Source organism: Dreissena polymorpha, chromosome 12, assembly GCF_020536995.1.
Source record: "Dreissena polymorpha isolate Duluth1 chromosome 12, UMN_Dpol_1.0, whole genome shotgun sequence".
Taxonomy (NCBI): Eukaryota; Metazoa; Mollusca; class Bivalvia; order Myida; family Dreissenidae; genus Dreissena; species Dreissena polymorpha.
The window spans coordinates 50,651,965-50,671,096 of NC_068366.1; the positions used below are offsets into that span (position 1 = coordinate 50,651,965).

At 35.1% G+C, this 19,132-nt stretch overlaps 1 protein-coding gene across 1 annotated transcript; it reads right to left on the minus strand.

Moving 5' to 3' along the window:
• Positions 1-3,504: 3,504 nt before the first annotated feature.
• On the minus strand, positions 3,505-18,581 carry LOC127852341 (uncharacterized). The gene is made up of 4 exons (XM_052386286.1): positions 18,446-18,581; positions 8,979-9,178; positions 7,371-7,731; positions 3,505-3,897 (listed from the first exon to the last, which is right to left on the minus strand). Exons 1-4 carry the CDS (start codon positions 18,530-18,532, stop codon positions 3,853-3,855), a joined length of 693 nt encoding a protein of 230 aa, XP_052242246.1. The 5' UTR covers positions 18,533-18,581; the 3' UTR covers positions 3,505-3,852.
• Between the last annotated feature and the right edge of the window lie 551 nt (positions 18,582-19,132).

Below are 19,132 nucleotides of genomic sequence, written 5' to 3' on the forward strand. Positions count from 1 at the left end.
TTATGCCCCCCTTCGAACAAGAGGGGGTATATATTTTTGCTGGATGCCGGTCTGTTTGTCAGTAGACCAGTTTGTTTCTGATCAGTAACTCGCCAATGAATTCACCGAATGGCTTGATACTTCACATGTGCATTGCACTTGGACAGTAGATGACCCCTATTGATATTGGGGTCACTAGGTCAAAGTCACTGTCAAAATAAGTCTGAAAATTGTTTCCGATCAATAACTCTTCAACGAATTGACCGATTGGCTTGATACTTCACATGTACATAGGCCTTGGACAGTAGATGACCCCTATTGAAATTGGGGTCACTAGTTCAAAGCCCTGTTTGGGGGGGGGGTGCATATGTCCCCGACAGCGGAACTCTTGCTAATCTTGGAATCTGTGAACATTTGTGGCAAGTTATGTGGGCCACAAATAACTCGTGTCTAATGTAATACACCGATACTTAACAGTGTGACTTGCCGAACGTGTACATTCCCTACATGTACTTCTTATTAAATTAGAGAAAGTGTTACTGACATCAAACCATAGCATGTTTACAATTTGTAAGGGGTATGATTGACAGGCGGTGGGCGTCAAACAGATAGTTTCAGGTCCATTACTTTTTGGTTGCATAGACCGATCTAAATGAAACTTGGGATTTATAAATAATGGCTGAACACCTAGCTAGGGTTTGTAATCGGGGCCTTTCAAGGGCACTTACTAAACAAGGATATCCGTAAAACTGATGAATGCTCCCCAATGATGCTTTGTCAATATATGGGTTAATTGTGTGGAAAAAAGTGAGACCTTAAGAAAATCTAATATTAGCCTCAGTGACCTTGACCCCAGTGACCTCAAACCTCATCAAAAGGTAGAGGTCCATGCAAGGTGCCTACATGCCAAATATATAAGAGATCGGTCAAATATTGAAGGCGCTATGAGAAACTGTAACCAAAGTGTGACTTTGAGAAAATCTATTATTAGCCTTGGTGACCTTGACCCCAGTGACCTCAAACCTCATCAAAAGGTAGAGGTCCATGCAAGGTACATGCCAAATATGTAAGAGAGCAGTAAATTATTGAAGGCGCTATGAGAAACTGTAACAAAAGTGTGACCTTGACACACGAAAATCTATTATTAGCCTCGGTGACCTTGACCCCAGTGACCTCAAACCTCATCAAAAGGTACGAGTTCTAGCAAGGCACCTACATGCCAAATATGAAAGAGATCTGTAAAGTATTGAAGGTGGTATGAGAAACTGTAACAAAAGTGTGACGGAAAAATCTATTATTAGCCTTGGTGACCTTGACCCCAGTGACCTCAACGTCATCAAAAGGTAGAGGTCCATGCAAGGTACCTACATGCCAAATATGAAAAAGATCGGTAAAGTATTGAAGGTGCTATGAGAAACTGTAACAAAAGTGTGACCGAAAAATCTATTATTAGCCTTGGTTACCTTGACCCCAGTGACCTCAAACGTAATCTAAAGGTAGAGGCCCATGCAAGGTATCTACATGCCAAATATGAAAGAGATCGGTTAAGTATTGAAGGTGCTATAAGAAACTGTAACAAAAGTCTATTATTAGCCTTGGTGACGTTGACCCCAGTGACTTCAAACGTCATCAAAAGGTAGAGGTTCATGCAAGGTACCTACATGCCAACTATGAAAGAGATCGGTAAGGTATTCAAGGTGCTATAAGAAACTGTAACAAAAGTGTGACGGAAAAATTTATTATTAGCCTTTGTGACCTTGACCCCAGTGACCTCAAACGTCATCAAAAGGTAGATGTCCATGCAAGGTATCTACATGCCAAATAGGAAAGAGATCGGTAAAGTATTGAAGGTGCTTTGAGAAACTGTAACTTTTTTTCCGTACGGAAGTGTGGAAGGACAAACTGGCAACTATATGCTCCCCATATATATATATGGTGAGTATAAAAAAGGAAAAGTTTCAGTTCAATAACTTGAGTTTTGATGGAGATATTGCATTGAAAATGTGTGTGCACCTACATGTAGCTTACATGAAAACCAAGGTTTGGACAGCATTTGGGGCCAGTCAGGGAAAGTCACAGTTAATCACATTGAAAAATGGTTTCCAGTAAATAAGCTAAAACAATGAAAACAGGTCTCTACCACTTATCCATTAATTCATAATTCAAATTTTAATTTATGTGACCACTACATGAACAAAGATTTTTTTGTTTCAGTAATTCACTGACTACAATTAAATTACAATTAGTAACAGAGCTCCAGATAAGGGCCGTAAAGCCGTAAATAAGCCTTTTTCATGAAGATTTACGCATTTATTTTTATAAACTGGACGTACAATAACGGCATTAATATTCATTTTACGCATTTACGAAAACAATCTGGCCGTACCGATACGTCTGCGTCAGCACGGCGTGATTTATTTTATTGGTCTCTAACCTAACAACGCTTTTCGTTAATTTAAATTACCGAAAAGTTGTAGACTGGGTTCATATATTTTTGTCTATTCTGTCATGTGATTTTCTGTAACTTGTAAATCTGTCAAAAACAATATGTCTGCGCGCAATGGAATGCCGGCTTAACCGAAAGCGGTTCAAAACAACACTTTGTTGTCATATAATGGCTACATACGGTGTCGTCTAACCATCCTGACATTAAATATGTAAACCCAGAAAAAGACATTGTCGCCCCGATATTAAACGATTTGATTGCATCGGTGGCTTAAAACGTTAGAAAACATGATGAGAAACGAATGAGACAGTGAAATAAGTGTTCATTTACTTAGCTTACTAGTTGGCTTGTGCTTTCTTGTCAAGAAAAATGAAGAAATAGTATTAGTCATTAGTTGTAATGTGTAGTTGTATTTGCATCATAATTCAGAATGGAAAACCTAATACAGTAACTGTTTAAGAAGCTACATATATTTATTATAATTGCTGCAAATGTTTCTGTAAAGTCAGTTATACGCCCTTCAATATCCAAGAACACGGGTAGTACAGTACTACCTGTATTTTTGGATATGGTAGTACAGGTACTAATTGAGTTTAAGCGTTACTCCTTTTCTTTCTGCCAGTGGCAGTACCGTTACTAATTTCACAAATCCTTATCTGGAGCTCTGTAGTAATCTTCATTTAGGAGATCAATATTTCAAACTGCAAATCAGCTATTAATGTCTGTATGTGGTTGATTTATAACATTTTAAGATCTGCTCACTTAATTGGTTTCCTATACCATTAGGTAGTTTCATTGTTTAAATTGTGCAGCTCTGTTTCATCAAATTATCAATTTAAATGTCAGTATTTTAAAACCTCGGTTTTATGTGCAGATACATTTTTACCAGCAGAGAGTTAATTTGCGTTTAAATGAAGGTATTGAGCTAACATTGTGTGAGTACAGAGCTAAAATGCAGACCAACTTTTGGATTATTTAAATATTTTACTTATTATCTTGAAAGTTGAAAACCTGGTTTCATAGATTGCCATGTTTCTTGTAAAAAATACACTACATGTATTAAGATGCTTTAAAAAATACACAATTAAGATGCTTTATTAACACATGAATTGATAAGTTACCAACAGTTTATGTGTTTCAAGACCAGGGTACTGTATTGACAGTGACTAAGACCTCGTATTTGTCCTTCCAACCAACATAAAGTATCACTACGTCCTTTTGTAATTCCACGACTTACAGCTTTGGTTTTACTTCCAAAAGATCGAGACTTCATTTCAGTCATAATTGATTACACAAAAATGTTAAGCTCATTTAAAAGTCTTCAACAGTCAATGAAAGGGAGAATTTCTGGACATAAATCCCCAAGAACTCGTTTTTAATGACAAGTACACTCCTTTTTAATCTTGAAAGTATTGCATTTCCTCATCTCAAGGCCAGGAAATCTTTTTGATCTTTTTCTGTGGTGTTTCTTCCTGAAAGAAGTAAAATTGAAAGGTTTTTACCAATATTAAAAATCAGAGGATATCTTCCATATTAAAGAAACAAAAAGAAACCTGTTAAATGTTTCAAACATAATTCAAGCTAAAGGCCATTTCTTTTTAAATGCTGGAATTACTCTTCCAATGATCTATGGCATGAAAGGCTCTTAATAAAGCTTCCAGGCAATTTTTAGTCTATTAAGAGACTGATCACAGAGTGTCTTATTTACATTCTTAAGAATATTGTCAATTATGTAACTGTCTGGACACTTAATAGCTGCTAGATCAAAGATTGGAAAAATATTAACAAGGAACCGTCGGAGATGGGTGATGCTCCCCAAAGTTTTTATTGTCACAATATTGCACTATATATTCAGATAAAAGGAAACATCTTGAGGGGCATAACTTTGGACAAAATAATACGATGGATGGTTTAGCAACTTAAAAATTTAAAAGGGCCATAATTCTCTAAATAAATCATCTAACCAGAACCCACTAATAACATGCCCATTTCCTCAAGGTAGTTAAGCTTCCCATAAAGCATAATTGTATTCCAGTCAGTAGCTGTGGAGAAATAGCCTGGACAAGAATGCACTATATGTACAGTTTATAGAAAATTTCAAAGGGCCATAACTCTGTGAAAAATCATCCAACCATAACCGGCTGATATTATGCACATCTGTTGGTAGTGAAGCTTCCCATAAAGTTTCATTGAATTTCCGTAATAAGTTGCTGAGAAATAGCTCAGACAAGAATTGCACTACATGTATATGTACATGTACAATTGAAAATTTCAAAGGGCTATAACTCTGTGAAAAATCATCCGACGAAAACCGGCTGATAATACAATGTTTGCACATCTCCTCTTGGTAGTGAAGCTTTCCATAAAGTTTCATTGAATTCCAGTCATTAGTTGCTGAGAAATAGCCCGGAAAAGAATTGCACTATATGTACAGTTAATGGAAAATTTCAAAGGGCCATAACTCTGTGAAAAATCATCCGACCAAAACTGGCTGATAATATGCACATCTCCTTATGGTAGTAAAGCTTCCCATAAAGTTTCATTGAATTCCGGTCATTAGTTGCTGAGAAATAGCCCGGACAAGAAATGCACTATATGTATGTAATTAATGGAAATTTTCAAAGGGTCATAACTCTGTGAAAAATCATCCGACCAGAACCTGCTGATAATATGCACATCTCCTGTTGGTAGTGAAGCTTCCCATAAAGTTTCATTGAATTCCCGTAATAAAATGCTGAGAAATAGCTCGGACAAGACTTGCACTATATGTACAATGGAAAATTTCAAAGGGCCATAAGTATGTGAAAAATCATCTGACCAGAACCGGCTGATAATATGCACATCTCTTGGTCATTAGTTGCTGAGAAATAGCCCGGACAAGAATTGCACTATATGTCCAGTTAATGGAAAATTTCAAAGGCATTAGTTGCTGAGAAATAGCCCGGACAAGAATTGCACTATATGTCCAGTTAATGGAAAATTTCAAAGGGTCATAACTCTGTGAAAAAATCATCTGACTAGAATCCGCTGATAATATGCACATGTCCTCTTGGTAGTGAAGCTTCCCATAAAGTTTCATTGAATTCCGGTCATTAGTAGCTTAGAAATAGCCTGGACAAGAATTGCACTATATGTACAGTTAATGGAAAATTTCAAAGGGCCATAACTCTGTGAAAAATCATCTGACCAGAACCGGCTGAGAATATGCACATCTCCTCTTGGTAGTGAAGCTTCCCATATAGTTTAATTGAATTCCGGTCATTAATTGCTGAGAAATAGCCCGGACAAAAATTGTGCACGGACGGACGGACACATGCACGGACAGACGAAGCGGTGACTAGATGCTCCCCCAAAAAATATTGGGGGAGCATAAAAATGAAAAAGATTGTTTCAAATTCATGAAAACAAGATATAGTTTACTAGTAAAAAGAACTGCCAGAAATATAATATAATTGTTGACATATTATGAAAAGTTCTAAACCCCCTGCTTTAGTCCTTTCCCAATTACATTCATGTCGATTTTCAAAAACTTCATAAAGCTTTTCAACAAATGACAACGCTTTGGCTGGTGTGAAAATACCTCATGGCGATGATGGGAGAAACTAACTAATCAATTTTACTTACATATTTCTGATCATTTCAAATTTACAATAGTACAGTAGATTACCCCTATTGAAATTGGGGTCAATAGGTCAAAGGTCAAGGTCACTGTTACACATTAAGAGTAAAAAAGTTTCTGATCAATAACTCGTAAACTGATTCACCGATTGGCTTGATAGTTCCCATGTGCATTGGCCTTGGACAGTAGATGACCCCTATTGAAATGGGGGTCACTAGGTCAAAGGTCAAGGTCACTGTTATAGACTAAGTGTCAAATCGTTTCTGATCAATTACTCGTCAACTGATTCACCGATTGGCTTGATACTTCTCATGTGAGTTGGCCTTAGACAGCAGATGACCCCTATTGAAATTGGGGTCACTAGGTCATAATCACTTGCACAATAAGTGGGAAAAGTGTTTCTAATCAATAACTCGTCAATGAATCGACCGATTGGCTTGATACTTCCCATGCACATTGGCCTTGGAAGTAGATGACCCCTATCAAAATTTGGGTCACTAGGTCAAAGGTCAAGGTCACTGTCACAATAAGTGTGAAAATTGTTTCCGATCAATAATTCATCAAAGAATTGACCGAATGGCTTGATACTTCACATGCCAATTGGCCTTGGAAAGTAGATGACCCCTATTGAAATTGGGGTCACTAGTTCAAAGCCCTGTTTGGGGGGCATATGTCTCCGACAGCGGAACTCTTGTTATTATCATTTTACACTGAGCTATTGAAATAAATTTTTTCCACATTTTTTTTGAACAGGTGTGATATAGCAGCTCTAACATCAAAGTAGTGTACTAGTGTTGGTAAATAATTGAATTACTAAAATGTTATGAGTACTGTAATCACTAGAAGATATTATGTTAACAATCAAGTCAGTATGTCTGAAGCATTTAGAATCCAGCATATACATTTAAACATTTCAATCACAATTACACAGTGAAACAATGACTGCTTTCTGTTTTGAGATAAATACAATATCATAAATGTATGTAAGATTCAAGGTACAAACTTCACCATCTGCATTAAATCATATCACTTTTGCTTCTTACTGTTGATATAATTGCCTCAAATCTATATTCTTGATTTGGGGATATTTGACAACAAACTGTTTGAAAAATTATTATTATCCTTATATCATTATCACATATAAATCATATTGATGTGATTATATTATGATCCTGAATAGTTTTTAAATTCTGTTAAATGTATACAATAATGATACAGATATGTATATTTCATTGAAAAACTTGACGATCATTCTGATCATTGTGCCAAATAAATTAAATAATAACAAATGGAAACTTGAACACAAATTTGAGAGCTGCATCTTACCTCAACAATATGTTCCGAAGTATCCATTTTGCTATTATCTTCAGTCAGGCCATTGTGAATAGATGCTACAGTACTAATCTTTGTTACATCAGAATGTTCAGGTGATACACGCTTAGTAGCCTTTGATGAAGCCGTAGCATTTGATGAAGCTGAAGCTGTAGAACTACCAGATCCTTTGTTGATTTTAAGCACATTAAGAGATTTAGCCACATCTGGCACAGACTTAGACGTTGAACCAGCACCACAGCTTAGCTTGATAGTCTTTTTCTCAGTGTTTATACAACTGGATGGTGGGGGCTTAAGTCTGTCCCCACCAGAATTCGGAAGACCGTAGGAATTGACAAGACCTACTCCTGACGCCCTGGAAAAGTTATTTCGTACTTAAATTTAAGGATGCAAGAGGTTAACCTACTGAAAAGACCAGTTAACCGGTTACATTTTCTAGAAAAGGTTAACCCGATTTTTTTTTTCATGGAATAGTTAGTGCGATTTTACGTGCGACATACTGCAAACTTGCGCTAGTAACCAGTTAAAACAACATGCCGCACCATCGATTGGTAATAAATAAAGTGTCAAAAAACTAAAGTAATGAAGCAATAAATCACAACCTTCGTGGTTACAAACAGGGGGTATGTTTTGATAATTGGCGCTTTTGTTTTGTAGTGAACTGCGGGGAGTGGGGGCTATTAGCAAGGACGTTTTTTTACCTAACTCACAATAACTCGCAATAAAAATCAGTTGAGACATGGGACAACTTATTTTGATGATTTGTTAACCAATATCCAACACTGATTGTTTGCGAAAATAAAGTGTTTATAAGTAACAATTATCAAGATAACTGCATTTGTAGTTAAAAACTTGTCGAGTTAATGTTGTATTTGTTTTATCATAATTTAATGTTATTATTAGTTATTTACGTCACCAACATTTCCATCACAATTTTTTTTATATAACTTTGTTTATTGATATTTATTAATTAAATGAGTTTAATAAATTGCTTTCTTATATAAAACTTGCCTTGTGTAGTTATTATTTTTAACTTATATGCGTGTACGCAGGAAAAATAAATACAAAACAAAGCTGCATTTACAAAATTACTGAAATAAATGTTATAATACATTATTAAGAATCTGATATGTTATCAACGCAAGATATCTCAATTTACTTTTGTTTATATATAGTACATGTCCGATCGGTACACCATGTTTAACCTATACTTAACATTTTTACTACTAAAGGTGTTTCGGTTAACCAGTCAATGTTTTTTGTAACCTCTTGCATTCCTACTTTAATTACATGTTTGTCTGCTACAAGTGTTTTTAACATCAGGATTTTACAAAAGTCAGTAATTTAAAAATATTTATTAACAATACATGACAGGAACCAGAGTGAAGCAAGGGTTAATTTTTTTTTATTCCAGCTGCCCATATAAACATTTACATTAACTTAAATCATGTTAGAATCAAATATAGTTTTCACATTATTGTTGTTTAGCAGCCAATATACAACTCTTTATCATTTTAGAGCACAGCCATTGGATCATGGACATCTGGGTTTTACATTATTATTATTTAAAGGTTATTTACTTATTTCTGAAATCAGACATACTTCTTTTCTGGTGGTTCATCATGCTCTCCTGGGGCTGAAATTCTTCTTTTCTTCGCTGCTAAGATCTGTTTCTTTGTCATTTCCTGGCCTCTTCTGTTTTGCCGGTACTTCCTTTGAGGCAAAGGGATGATGTATTTGGTGTACAAGTCTACTAACTCATCCTTGGACATAGATTCTAAGGACTGTTCCTTGATGTACCTCTGATAAGTGAAAAGAAAACAACTTCTTGTTAAAAAATCAATAACTTATTGATGAAGACAAAGGTAAGTTTAGCTCGAATGGTCATTGTCTGCTTGGAAACTAGTAACATGTGTATATGTACCCGGATACTCTTAAGTATACTTTCATGTACCCTGGGTACGGTAAATATACTTAAACAGTGTTCAACACTAACTATTCTGTGAAAGGAGTTCTTTGGACTCCCTTCTTTTGAACTATAGGAGTCCGATCATACTTCATGTAGTCAAAAAATTATGACACTTTTTATGTACCGTATTTTGGGGGGCTATAACAAATGTTAACCAAAAAATTGATAAATCCTCTTTCATGTTTGGTTCAGATCGAAGTTCAAAGTGATTGCTGTTAAATAGTTGTTGTCATTTGTTATTTTAGATTGCAAAATTATTTAACAAATGCCATTTATATTTAATTATTGTAAGTTTAAAACATATATTTTTCTATAACGCATTTATATATAGGATTGCTTGTTTATACTCGGGATTGGTCGTAACAGCCCATTGCTTTTCCCCATAATATTTGACATAATATAACAAAGCAAACACACTGCAACAAAGCCCCTGAAATTATAGATTGCTAGTGACATGGGGTTATTAACGCACAACTGATTCACAGTTATTCCCATCTTAACTGCATTGGGACCGTAAAACGAGCATTGTGTAAACAATTACGGGTAGTGTGATGATTTTTTCAGTAGACCTGAACAGTTTTTAAATCAGCAGAGATACCATTAGAAAATGGGCTCTGATTAAGTTTTGTGAGCATTGGGTAAGCATGTAACTTCTGGAAAGTTAAGAAACTTTTTATTTAATTTGACATATTGACCTAGTTTTTGAAGGCAGGTTTGTAATTTACCCAATTGTCATTTTGACAGATTTCTTACAATGTTTCGTGAATATTGGAAATAAATTAATATATTCTCTTAAGTGTTAACAATGTACATTTTGACAACGGACAATGCAGGAACGATGATTAACAATTGGAAAATGTAATCACAAAAGCTCACCGTTACACATGTAGCAAGTTGTGCTCATTTGATCTACATGTAATATGGACTCTTGCTAGGTACATGTGTGTATATGGCGCACCAAAGGGGTCAAAACTTTAACATCTGCTGCAGCAGAAAAATCCTGCTCAAGCAGCATTTATTTTTAGATTATGGCACCAGCCAATCAGAATCCAGATTACACAAAGGCATAAATCATGTAACATTGGGGCAATTTATCAACCAAATTTGCATGTTCCTACATAACTTATAGATTTTAAAGCTTAATTATTATTTTATGAACAACAACGAAAAAAGGGTGAGAATTTAATAATAATTGATTAAAACACAGATTACCGGTATGAGTTTGTTGCAGTTTTTTAAGTTATTGTCAGGTCTATTTCGTTCCCGTAGAGGAAGCTTATGTCGTCCGTTTGTAAGCTCAAATTTGATTTGCTGACAGGTTCAATGGCTTATTCTTAAAATAAATACTGGTCAAGCAAGATTGTTCTGCTGCAGCAGAAAAAAATGCTGCTCGGGCAGGAATTTTGCTGGTCGAGCATTTTTTTCTGCTGCAGCAGTTAAAGTTTTGACCCCTTTGGTGCGCCATATGTGTAAGCTATGACAGAGCACTGTGAACAGGGTTTTTATTCAATGATTTTGTTAATTGACTGGGGTCCTTTGCGTTCCAAGTGGTTTGATTAAAACTTTTAAATGGAATTACTTTTTTTTGCTTACATACACTATAAAATTGACAAAGTATTTTCATCATATAATACAATAATAAGAATACACAATGCATCTTCTGACAACAAACTTGTTGACCAGACAAGGGTTTTCATAGGAAAAAAGAAAAATACTTATTCAAGTACATAGTCCAAAATGATGGTATTGTTCTTGTTTTCTACATGTATATGCTTCCCGCACTTAGTTTTGATTGAACACTTCTCACTATCAATTATAGACCAGCTGTCTATAATCTTCCTTGTTAAGAAGAACTCTTACAGCTCTCAAGCAGTGGTTGAAGTGTGAGGTCATGACTTGGTATTAAAATCTTCCTTCTGCAGTATGTAGAGGGTGAATATTAAATTATTACAATTTAAATTTGACAATAAACAAATGCGAATAAAATTTTCTTTGTGCAGACATTCTGATTTTGCAAAACGAATAAGTAAACAAAGGGATTTTTTATATTTCAAAGATGATTTTGAAGGAGTCTAACGGGCTACCTTGACCCAAAACAAGGAGTCTGATTCTCATTTCCACGAGTCTCGAACTATACCGGACTTCTGTTAGTGTCATACACTGTTAAACCTACCCGGTTGATATTAGACTGTACGCGAGTTATATTCCCACCCAAAATCTGATGTTGTAAAACGCGCTACCAATTACCGTTAAACAATATTTTTTATCTTAAACAAAGTTCTCTTTAAAAAAAAAACTGCATCAACATGCTTTTTAGGGATGAGTTTCGAAAATATAGAGGCCATTTTACAGAAAATTGACATAAATGTGAACATAATTTATTAAAAAAAATAGCCAACAACAACCTATTTAGAGTTAAAATTCCCAGGTATGCTTGAGTATATTTACCGTACCCGAATACATATAAGTGTACTTAAGAGTACCCAGGGTACATGTAAGTAGTACCCAGGCCGACAATGACCAATCGAGCGTAAGTTTGGTGGTTGAAAAATAAATTCTATAAAGCTTTAACAACTTTTATTTCCTTTTTGATTGTACAGGTGGAAGGACTGTGATTGCTTAGCTTTTTTAAACATGGGATTTGCTTGCAAATATAGTATATGGACGATAAATAATTACATATCTGGCACTGCTGCATTTCTTATTGCTATAAAAATAATGATATTTAATCGGTGCTTACAACACATAATGTATGAATATTTAAAACAGCATAAAGGGTGACTTGTCCATGTTGTCAATGTCAATTATTCCATTGTGTGTTTTACCATATGCTCACACTTTTGGTTAAACTAGTAACCAGTTTGACTCTGCTGCCATTCACATTTTCACAAACTCTGTACTTTATAGTCAGTTATAGTACTGGGGTATAGTAATCAAATGAAAAATGAAGTGACAAGTCTATGCAAGGCCATCCTTAAAAATTCTTTTGTTTGGCCTAACCCAACCGACCCACTAAAATAGGCCTGACTGAATTTATTTTTGTCACTTTCCCAAACAAAAATTTTTTGCTCGCCAAAAATTCTTTCCGCTACATTTTTCCTTTCCTCTTTTTATCCTTTCCGGTTATTTGCGTCATTTAATTGAATGCTCTTTCAATGATATCAAGAATAGCAATGAACAAAACGCGTACCGCTATTTATTTGAATCGCATATTTATTTGACATATGCGATTAAATACAAAAATTAAAATGCTCCTGTTTTTCTCGTATCCCTTTAATTGAAATACGCTGCTGTCGTTCAGGATAGTTTGGGAGTAAAAAAACAAATAAGTTAATCATCACCGTTCAATTGAATTCGGCAATCGGCAGAGATGTGTAATATTATCACCATATAACTAATTCTTTAATTATCACTCTTTAATCCAGATAGGTAAATATTCGATAAAAAGTGGTCAGCTTAGAAATATTTATTGACGGGTATTGTCACGTTTTTGTTTCATTTGTTTATCTCTTTATACGACCGGCCGCTATTTTGAAGGCAGACTGTGATATTAAATGTGTATTCAAATTATACAACATCTGCGCATGAATGACCCAATATTATCCGATAGCTCCACCCGTTCTCATGTTCATTCGACAACGTCATGTCATGTGTAAACGAGCTCAATGTTGATTGGCCAGTTACCATGTGCACTTCAATACCAATAAGGTCAAGCGATGTCTAATCGGGTACAGACTGGGTTTTGTTAACTGTTCGAATTGCGAACACTTTCATTGAAACAAAGAGACAAATGTAGAAAACCAGTCCGGATTAAAATGGCGGATGTTTTTAACCAAATTTCACTAGATTTTCGCAATTTTGATTTTTCTTGAGCCTAATGCTCAATATTTTCACAAATGGCCCAAATGGCGAATGACAGCGCGAGCATTGCGAACGTGTTATTATTTGAATAAATGCTCACTACTAGTATTACAGGGCTTGCGCTGTCGTTCGCCATTTGCGAAAATATAGTGAATTTGGCTCAAGAAAAATATAATTTGCAAATATGCTAAAATCTCGTTAAATTTCATTGAAAACATCCGCCATTTTAATCTGGATTGTTTTTTGTAAATTATTTTTCTCTTTGTTTCCATGAACGTTTTGAAGCGCATATGGTAGCTGGCCAATCAACATTGAATTCGCTATCGGGTAATTTTGGGTCATTCATGCGCAGATAATGGAATACACAGTTGATATTGTCGTCTGCCTGCAATATAACGGCTGATGGCAAAAGTCGTATAAAAAATAAGCAAATGAAAAGAAGCGTAACACTCAATAAATTATTATTAAGCTGATCACTTTACAACTTTCTACCGTCAATTGATCTGAATTAAACGATGATAATTAAATAATTAGTTACATGTCAAAGATGTTACACCTTTCTGTTCTTGATTGAAATTAATTAAAATGTTAAAATTACTTTGTTGTTTTTTACTTACAAACTATTCTATTGTAAAGTAAAATGTCAACCAAATAGAATATAAATTACGTATTTGCTAGGTTACTTCATTTTCTGTAGTCAAACGATATGCACATTTTATTTCATGTGCAAAATGTGTACAATTTTTCGGACTCTCATTTTCGGATAAAGTATTTTTCGTTGATTATATTTTTTTTTCGATGTTCTTTATACAAAAAATAGACTTACGAATACACGTGCGGTGAAACGGACGGTGCAGAAAAATCTTTACCAATTTCCTTTCATGAGGCAGAAGACTTGAAGCTTTATTCGATAATTACCTTTCAGTTTGGAATATGTCGGAGTTCAATGTCAGATAAAAAAATACAAAAAATAAATAAAATCCCTACCTACCTACCCACCCAAATTTACCTGGGTCGGGTTATGCCAAACAAACAATTTTTTAAGGATGGCCCAACATACAATTTTATTTTTAAGGTTGATCAGTAATAACGAATCACCAGTCCGTCTAAAATGAGTATACAGGTAATAATCTACATGTGCGTCCCGCGTCTTGGACGCACAAATATCGAAAAAGACGCATCGTTTGAAAAAATATGTGCTTCCACTCGGACGCATTTCTGAACTGTATCCGTTAACGCATGCGCGATAAGTACGAACCATCTTGTGTACGAGTCAAGAGTGTAGCAATGAACGCTGAGTTTAACCGAATGAGGCTTGAAGACTCCAACAAGTCTTTTGATTGGCTCTATGTGAGCTGCTGCTGTATAATACGAACCAATTAGAAACGACCTTTTAAATAGAATGTGTTATGATATTTTCTTGAGTCCCCGGATGAAAACCTGCTTTAACTTTGTGTAACTTAGTCATAAATAATACAGAAAAAATGCCTCCGAAATAAGGTGCTGAAGCTAAATCCAAAACAAACAAATCTAAACTTTAATAACGGTAGGTAAACGGCTCGCAATTCAGACGTAAACAATAATATTATCAAGCTCGCAATTCGGATGTTAACAATAATATTATCATCAATTTGAATCAAGTTGAAATGTTGTAACAGGTTACATTCATGTAACAGATAATGTTAAAGACTATGCAAGTTTTTTCCGCTCCATTATGGGAAAACGCCACACTGGAATTTTGGGAATTTCGCGTCGTGAAAACCCCAATTTTGGGAAAAAAAATAATCGCAAATTGGCTCAATTGGGAAAAATTTTCGCATGTAAATAGTGTTTCTTATATTTCTAAGAAGCCGTTAACTGGTAAATAACGACTATTTTGATAACTTATTATTAAAATTTTACAAAATATAATGAACATGTGTGATAAGTGCAGGTTTTTTAATCTGAATTTGGGGAAAAGGCCTGGCCTTTTTTGAGTTGTAAAAAATCGCGCGAAGCGCCGGATTTTGAGGAAAATAAGGAAAGTCTTAAATAATCATTAACATATTTTACAGTTTTTAAAACAAATTCAAGGCAACAGATAATTTAATTATGCAATACTTTTTTCTATTTTCTACACCGGATTAGGTTAACTTATATATTTAAAGGAAAAAAAAAAAAAAAAAATTTTTTGTTGGGGAATTGGGAATTTTTTTTTTCAATTGGGAAAAAAACAACCAGATTTGCATTGGGAATGGGGCCGAATTTCGGACCCGTGGCATAGGGCGGAAAAAGCCTGCTATGTGAAGGCAAACAAGATAGTGATAACTCTGAATTTGTTTTTTTGGTTTCAACAAGTTTTTGAGATAATTAAAAGTTTAATGCAAGTTTAGTTATTGAGCTAGTGTGATTTAGACATATTTTCTTCACTACTTGGTATCTTGCAAAATTTGGGACCCATTCTTTTTCAAGGTGGACTCATTAATTTTGGCCTGGGACTCATTGGTCTAAAATCTGCGAGTTCAGGGACCCATAGATAGTAAATTCTAGATTATTCCCTGAGTATATGACTCATATCCGCGGATATGAACTAAAAGTGCGAATATGAACGAATATAGACAATATTTATGCGTTTTTTTTTGCAGTTTTTTTATGAACAAACCACTGTTCAATTGAAAATTCACAATATATGATAAATCAGTGTTAAGGCTGCCACAAAATAGAGCAATTTTATAAAAGCGGTGTTCTGACTGGTCTTTCATATTCGCGGACATGAATTTAGAGTGACTGAATTTAAAATGCCAATGAAAAACGCTTTTAATTTCATTCGATCGTAACATTACACATGAGCGATGTGTATTTTTGTCACAGAACGATTTTCATATACAGTACACTCCACGCGTTTTCCCCAAAAAACGCGCTCCCTCCGCGGGTTTTTTTCTGCTAGCGAGTGTTCACGCAGCGTTGAGAGAGCGAGGTGAACTCGATAAAACGCTCGGCGTTACGCCGCGGTCGCTAATTTCCGCGGCGTGTATTACTTTAGCCTAGTCGGTAATGCAGACAATTTCTGTTCTTATCAGTGACCGCCGCGCAACGCCGCGTTAGCAGTGTGCTACTGGGCATGCCAAAAAATAAAAACATTGTTATAATAAACTGTTTAAATACTGTAGTACATGTATAAAAAAGATAATTGTATATAGAAAATTAATACGTATAAAAATTATGTTTTTAATTCACAGGTACGTCTACAATATGAATGAATATAAGACATTTGACAAATTAATATTTAAATCATAACACATATAAGACAAGAATAAATGTTCCGTAAAATTTCCAAATGAGAATCATAATAAGTAATCCGAAACACACTACGATATTTAATGTTATCACGATTTACAAATGCTTCCAATATACAGTCATCATGTATATTTCCCGACAAAAGCGCGCGAAAAATTATGCTGCAATGTACAAGGTCAAGGTATACTCCTGCAAAGCATGCGTGTATTGATATTTTTTTATACAAACTTTGTAGCGCAGAGAACATTGAATTTTGTTGATTTCGGTTAAAAGTTTCTTTGGTATTTTTTAACAAAATTATATTGCGAATAAGTTGATATTTCCTCCAAAATAATTTCAAATCGAACACGCCGAATCTTTATCGTTACGGTATTTAGTAGAGTAATTATTTTAACAGTAATTGTACTGTAAACTGATTAAAGAAGACATCTGGGCGGAACTGGATTTTAAGTGTTTGACGTTATGAAAACACGCAAAGCTTGTCTACTGACCAATTGTGTAGACTGCTGTCTGCGGTGTTTTGACAAAAGGGATTAACATGTGTGAATGTCACAATGCCGATTTGGTCCATAATTACTGGTAAACATTGTTTTGAATGTCGACGCAACAAAAATACAACTGTGAATATTAAATGCAACTATCAACTCAATAGTTACCACCTTCTTTTAGCAATCAATGGAATAACCTAACTTCAAAGAGAAAATAAATGCATTAGCAAGCAGAGAATTTACTTTGTTCCGACGATTAAAACCATGCCTTATGCATTTGTTGAACGTGTTTACTTGAGTAAGTTATGCCTTTAGACAGGAAGCGGCTTTTCTTTGATTACGTCAAACTGTCCATTCACACAGATTTGCGAGATTTTTAGGGTCCTTGGTCATTTGTTTACATGTTCAGTATAGAAAATCACCTGCTTACATGAAAACTTTGGATTAAATTATCAAAATAAAAACAATGTTTCAAACTGTGTTTATATTAATTGGGAAGTATTATTTAAAAGACGACGTTTTGTTTGTCGTAAATCAACGAGTTTTCTATACAACAACAACTACTTCTACAACCACGTGGGGATCAATCTATCTTTGTTGTTTTTTTAAATTGTAATTATTATACTACATGTACATGTATGTACTTGTAATAAATGTAATTTTAGTTGAAAATCAGGCAGTCAAACAAAATTAAATTGATCATTATCGCGTAAAATGCGGAGTTTCCCCCGCGTTGCCAACGCCAAGGACTGCCGCGTCGGCTTATCAGTTTTGCCGATCGTTAACCGCCGAGTCCAAAATCATGCAAACGCTGTGTCTCGCGGGATTTTCTTAATCTCCCTCCAGGTCAATCCCCGCGGAGTATGGAGGGAAATTGGGGAAAACGCGTGGAGTTTACTGTAACAAAAATAAAGCAAAATACATTTAAAAAGCTGTTTTCTATTCATATCCGCACTTTTCTGTCATATCTGCGGATATGAGTCATATACGCAGTTTAGTAGTACAGGGCCCTCAATCTATTAAATCTGCCCCCGAAATTCGGCGACAGTCCCCAACCTGAAAAATATACTTTTTTCCCCTTTTTCGGGGAAAAATCCCCCCTTGATAAAAAATGTGTTTTTTTTGTTTTTTTTTTAATAGAAAGATGTGTCTCATGATTATTATATCTCAATTCTATTTCAATTTAATCTTTGCAAACATACTAAATTATGAAAAATGCAATGAATATAGTGCAAACATGTACAAATGTAATAATGAGAGAGTAAGTAAAAAAATCCCCCAAAAAGGGAAACGCCGCCGAAATTCCCCCTGCTAAGGGCTGCGGACCTCTTCCCCCAAAGTAGTGTGAAGGCGCTGGTCGTACCCACGAATCACATATAAATTGACCGCGAAAATACATGACATTAAGATATGAAAGCGATCTTTTGATAGAAATGCCGAACAAAACTTGATGTGTTTCGGCTTTGTATGCAAACCTGATTTAGGACATCGATTAGTTGCTGCTTAGTTAGAATACCGGGGTAAAGCCAATCGAAATGTGGATTGTCAGTTCCGCTAGCCATTATTGTTTCTCTGTGCAATAGTTGTCTCCCTTAGTTTTGGACGCTAAAGACCCTACCGCATAGTATAGGTGATTTTATGACTAATGTTTCAATACATATTGTGCTCTATTTGTCGTGACGCAAATTAATACCGATTTTGTTTCAAAAAAATATTTTTTGAAAATAGAAGCATATATTATACCTTTGTTATACACAACAAATAGGTTTGATAGTCACATTGTTTGTTGGTTGGGTGGGTGAAGTCCCGGCCCCCCGGCCGGCTGTCAAGTTTGGATTTTTTTTAAATAATGGGCCTACTGCAATTTTTCTCTCATGAAAGGACCCACATTACACTTTCCCTCAATACAAAAATGAAGATGTGTCTTATTGCCCCTGATAAACAAGGGATTAGCGCTATTTTAGGATGATAGGGTAATTGTCATTAATTTGACATGGCAATTTATTTGTCTAAGTCTAAGGCCCACAACTTTGCCAAAAATCAATGGACCGAAACGAAAGTTATACTTCATCCATAAGTCATGTAAGAAGACTCACACACCAAATATCAGGTCAATATCATAAAGTGTTTTTTTAAATAGTGCGACGAAAAAACCCTCAGGA

What these genes read in the sequence shown, in the direction of transcription:
- LOC127852341 (XM_052386286.1), bottom strand. Translation starts at nt 18,532, where the DNA reads ATGGCTAGCGGAACTGACAATCCACATTTCGATTGGCTTTACCCCGGT. An exon ending in TAATCGATGTCCTAAATCAG is followed by an intron (nt 9,179 to 18,445) that starts GTTTGCATACAA and finishes TTCACTTATCAG; the next exon opens with AGGTACATCAAGGAACAGTC. An exon ending in GATGAACCACCAGAAAAGAA is followed by an intron (nt 7,732 to 8,978) that starts GTATGTCTGATT and finishes TAACTTTTCCAG; the next exon opens with GGCGTCAGGAGTAGGTCTTG.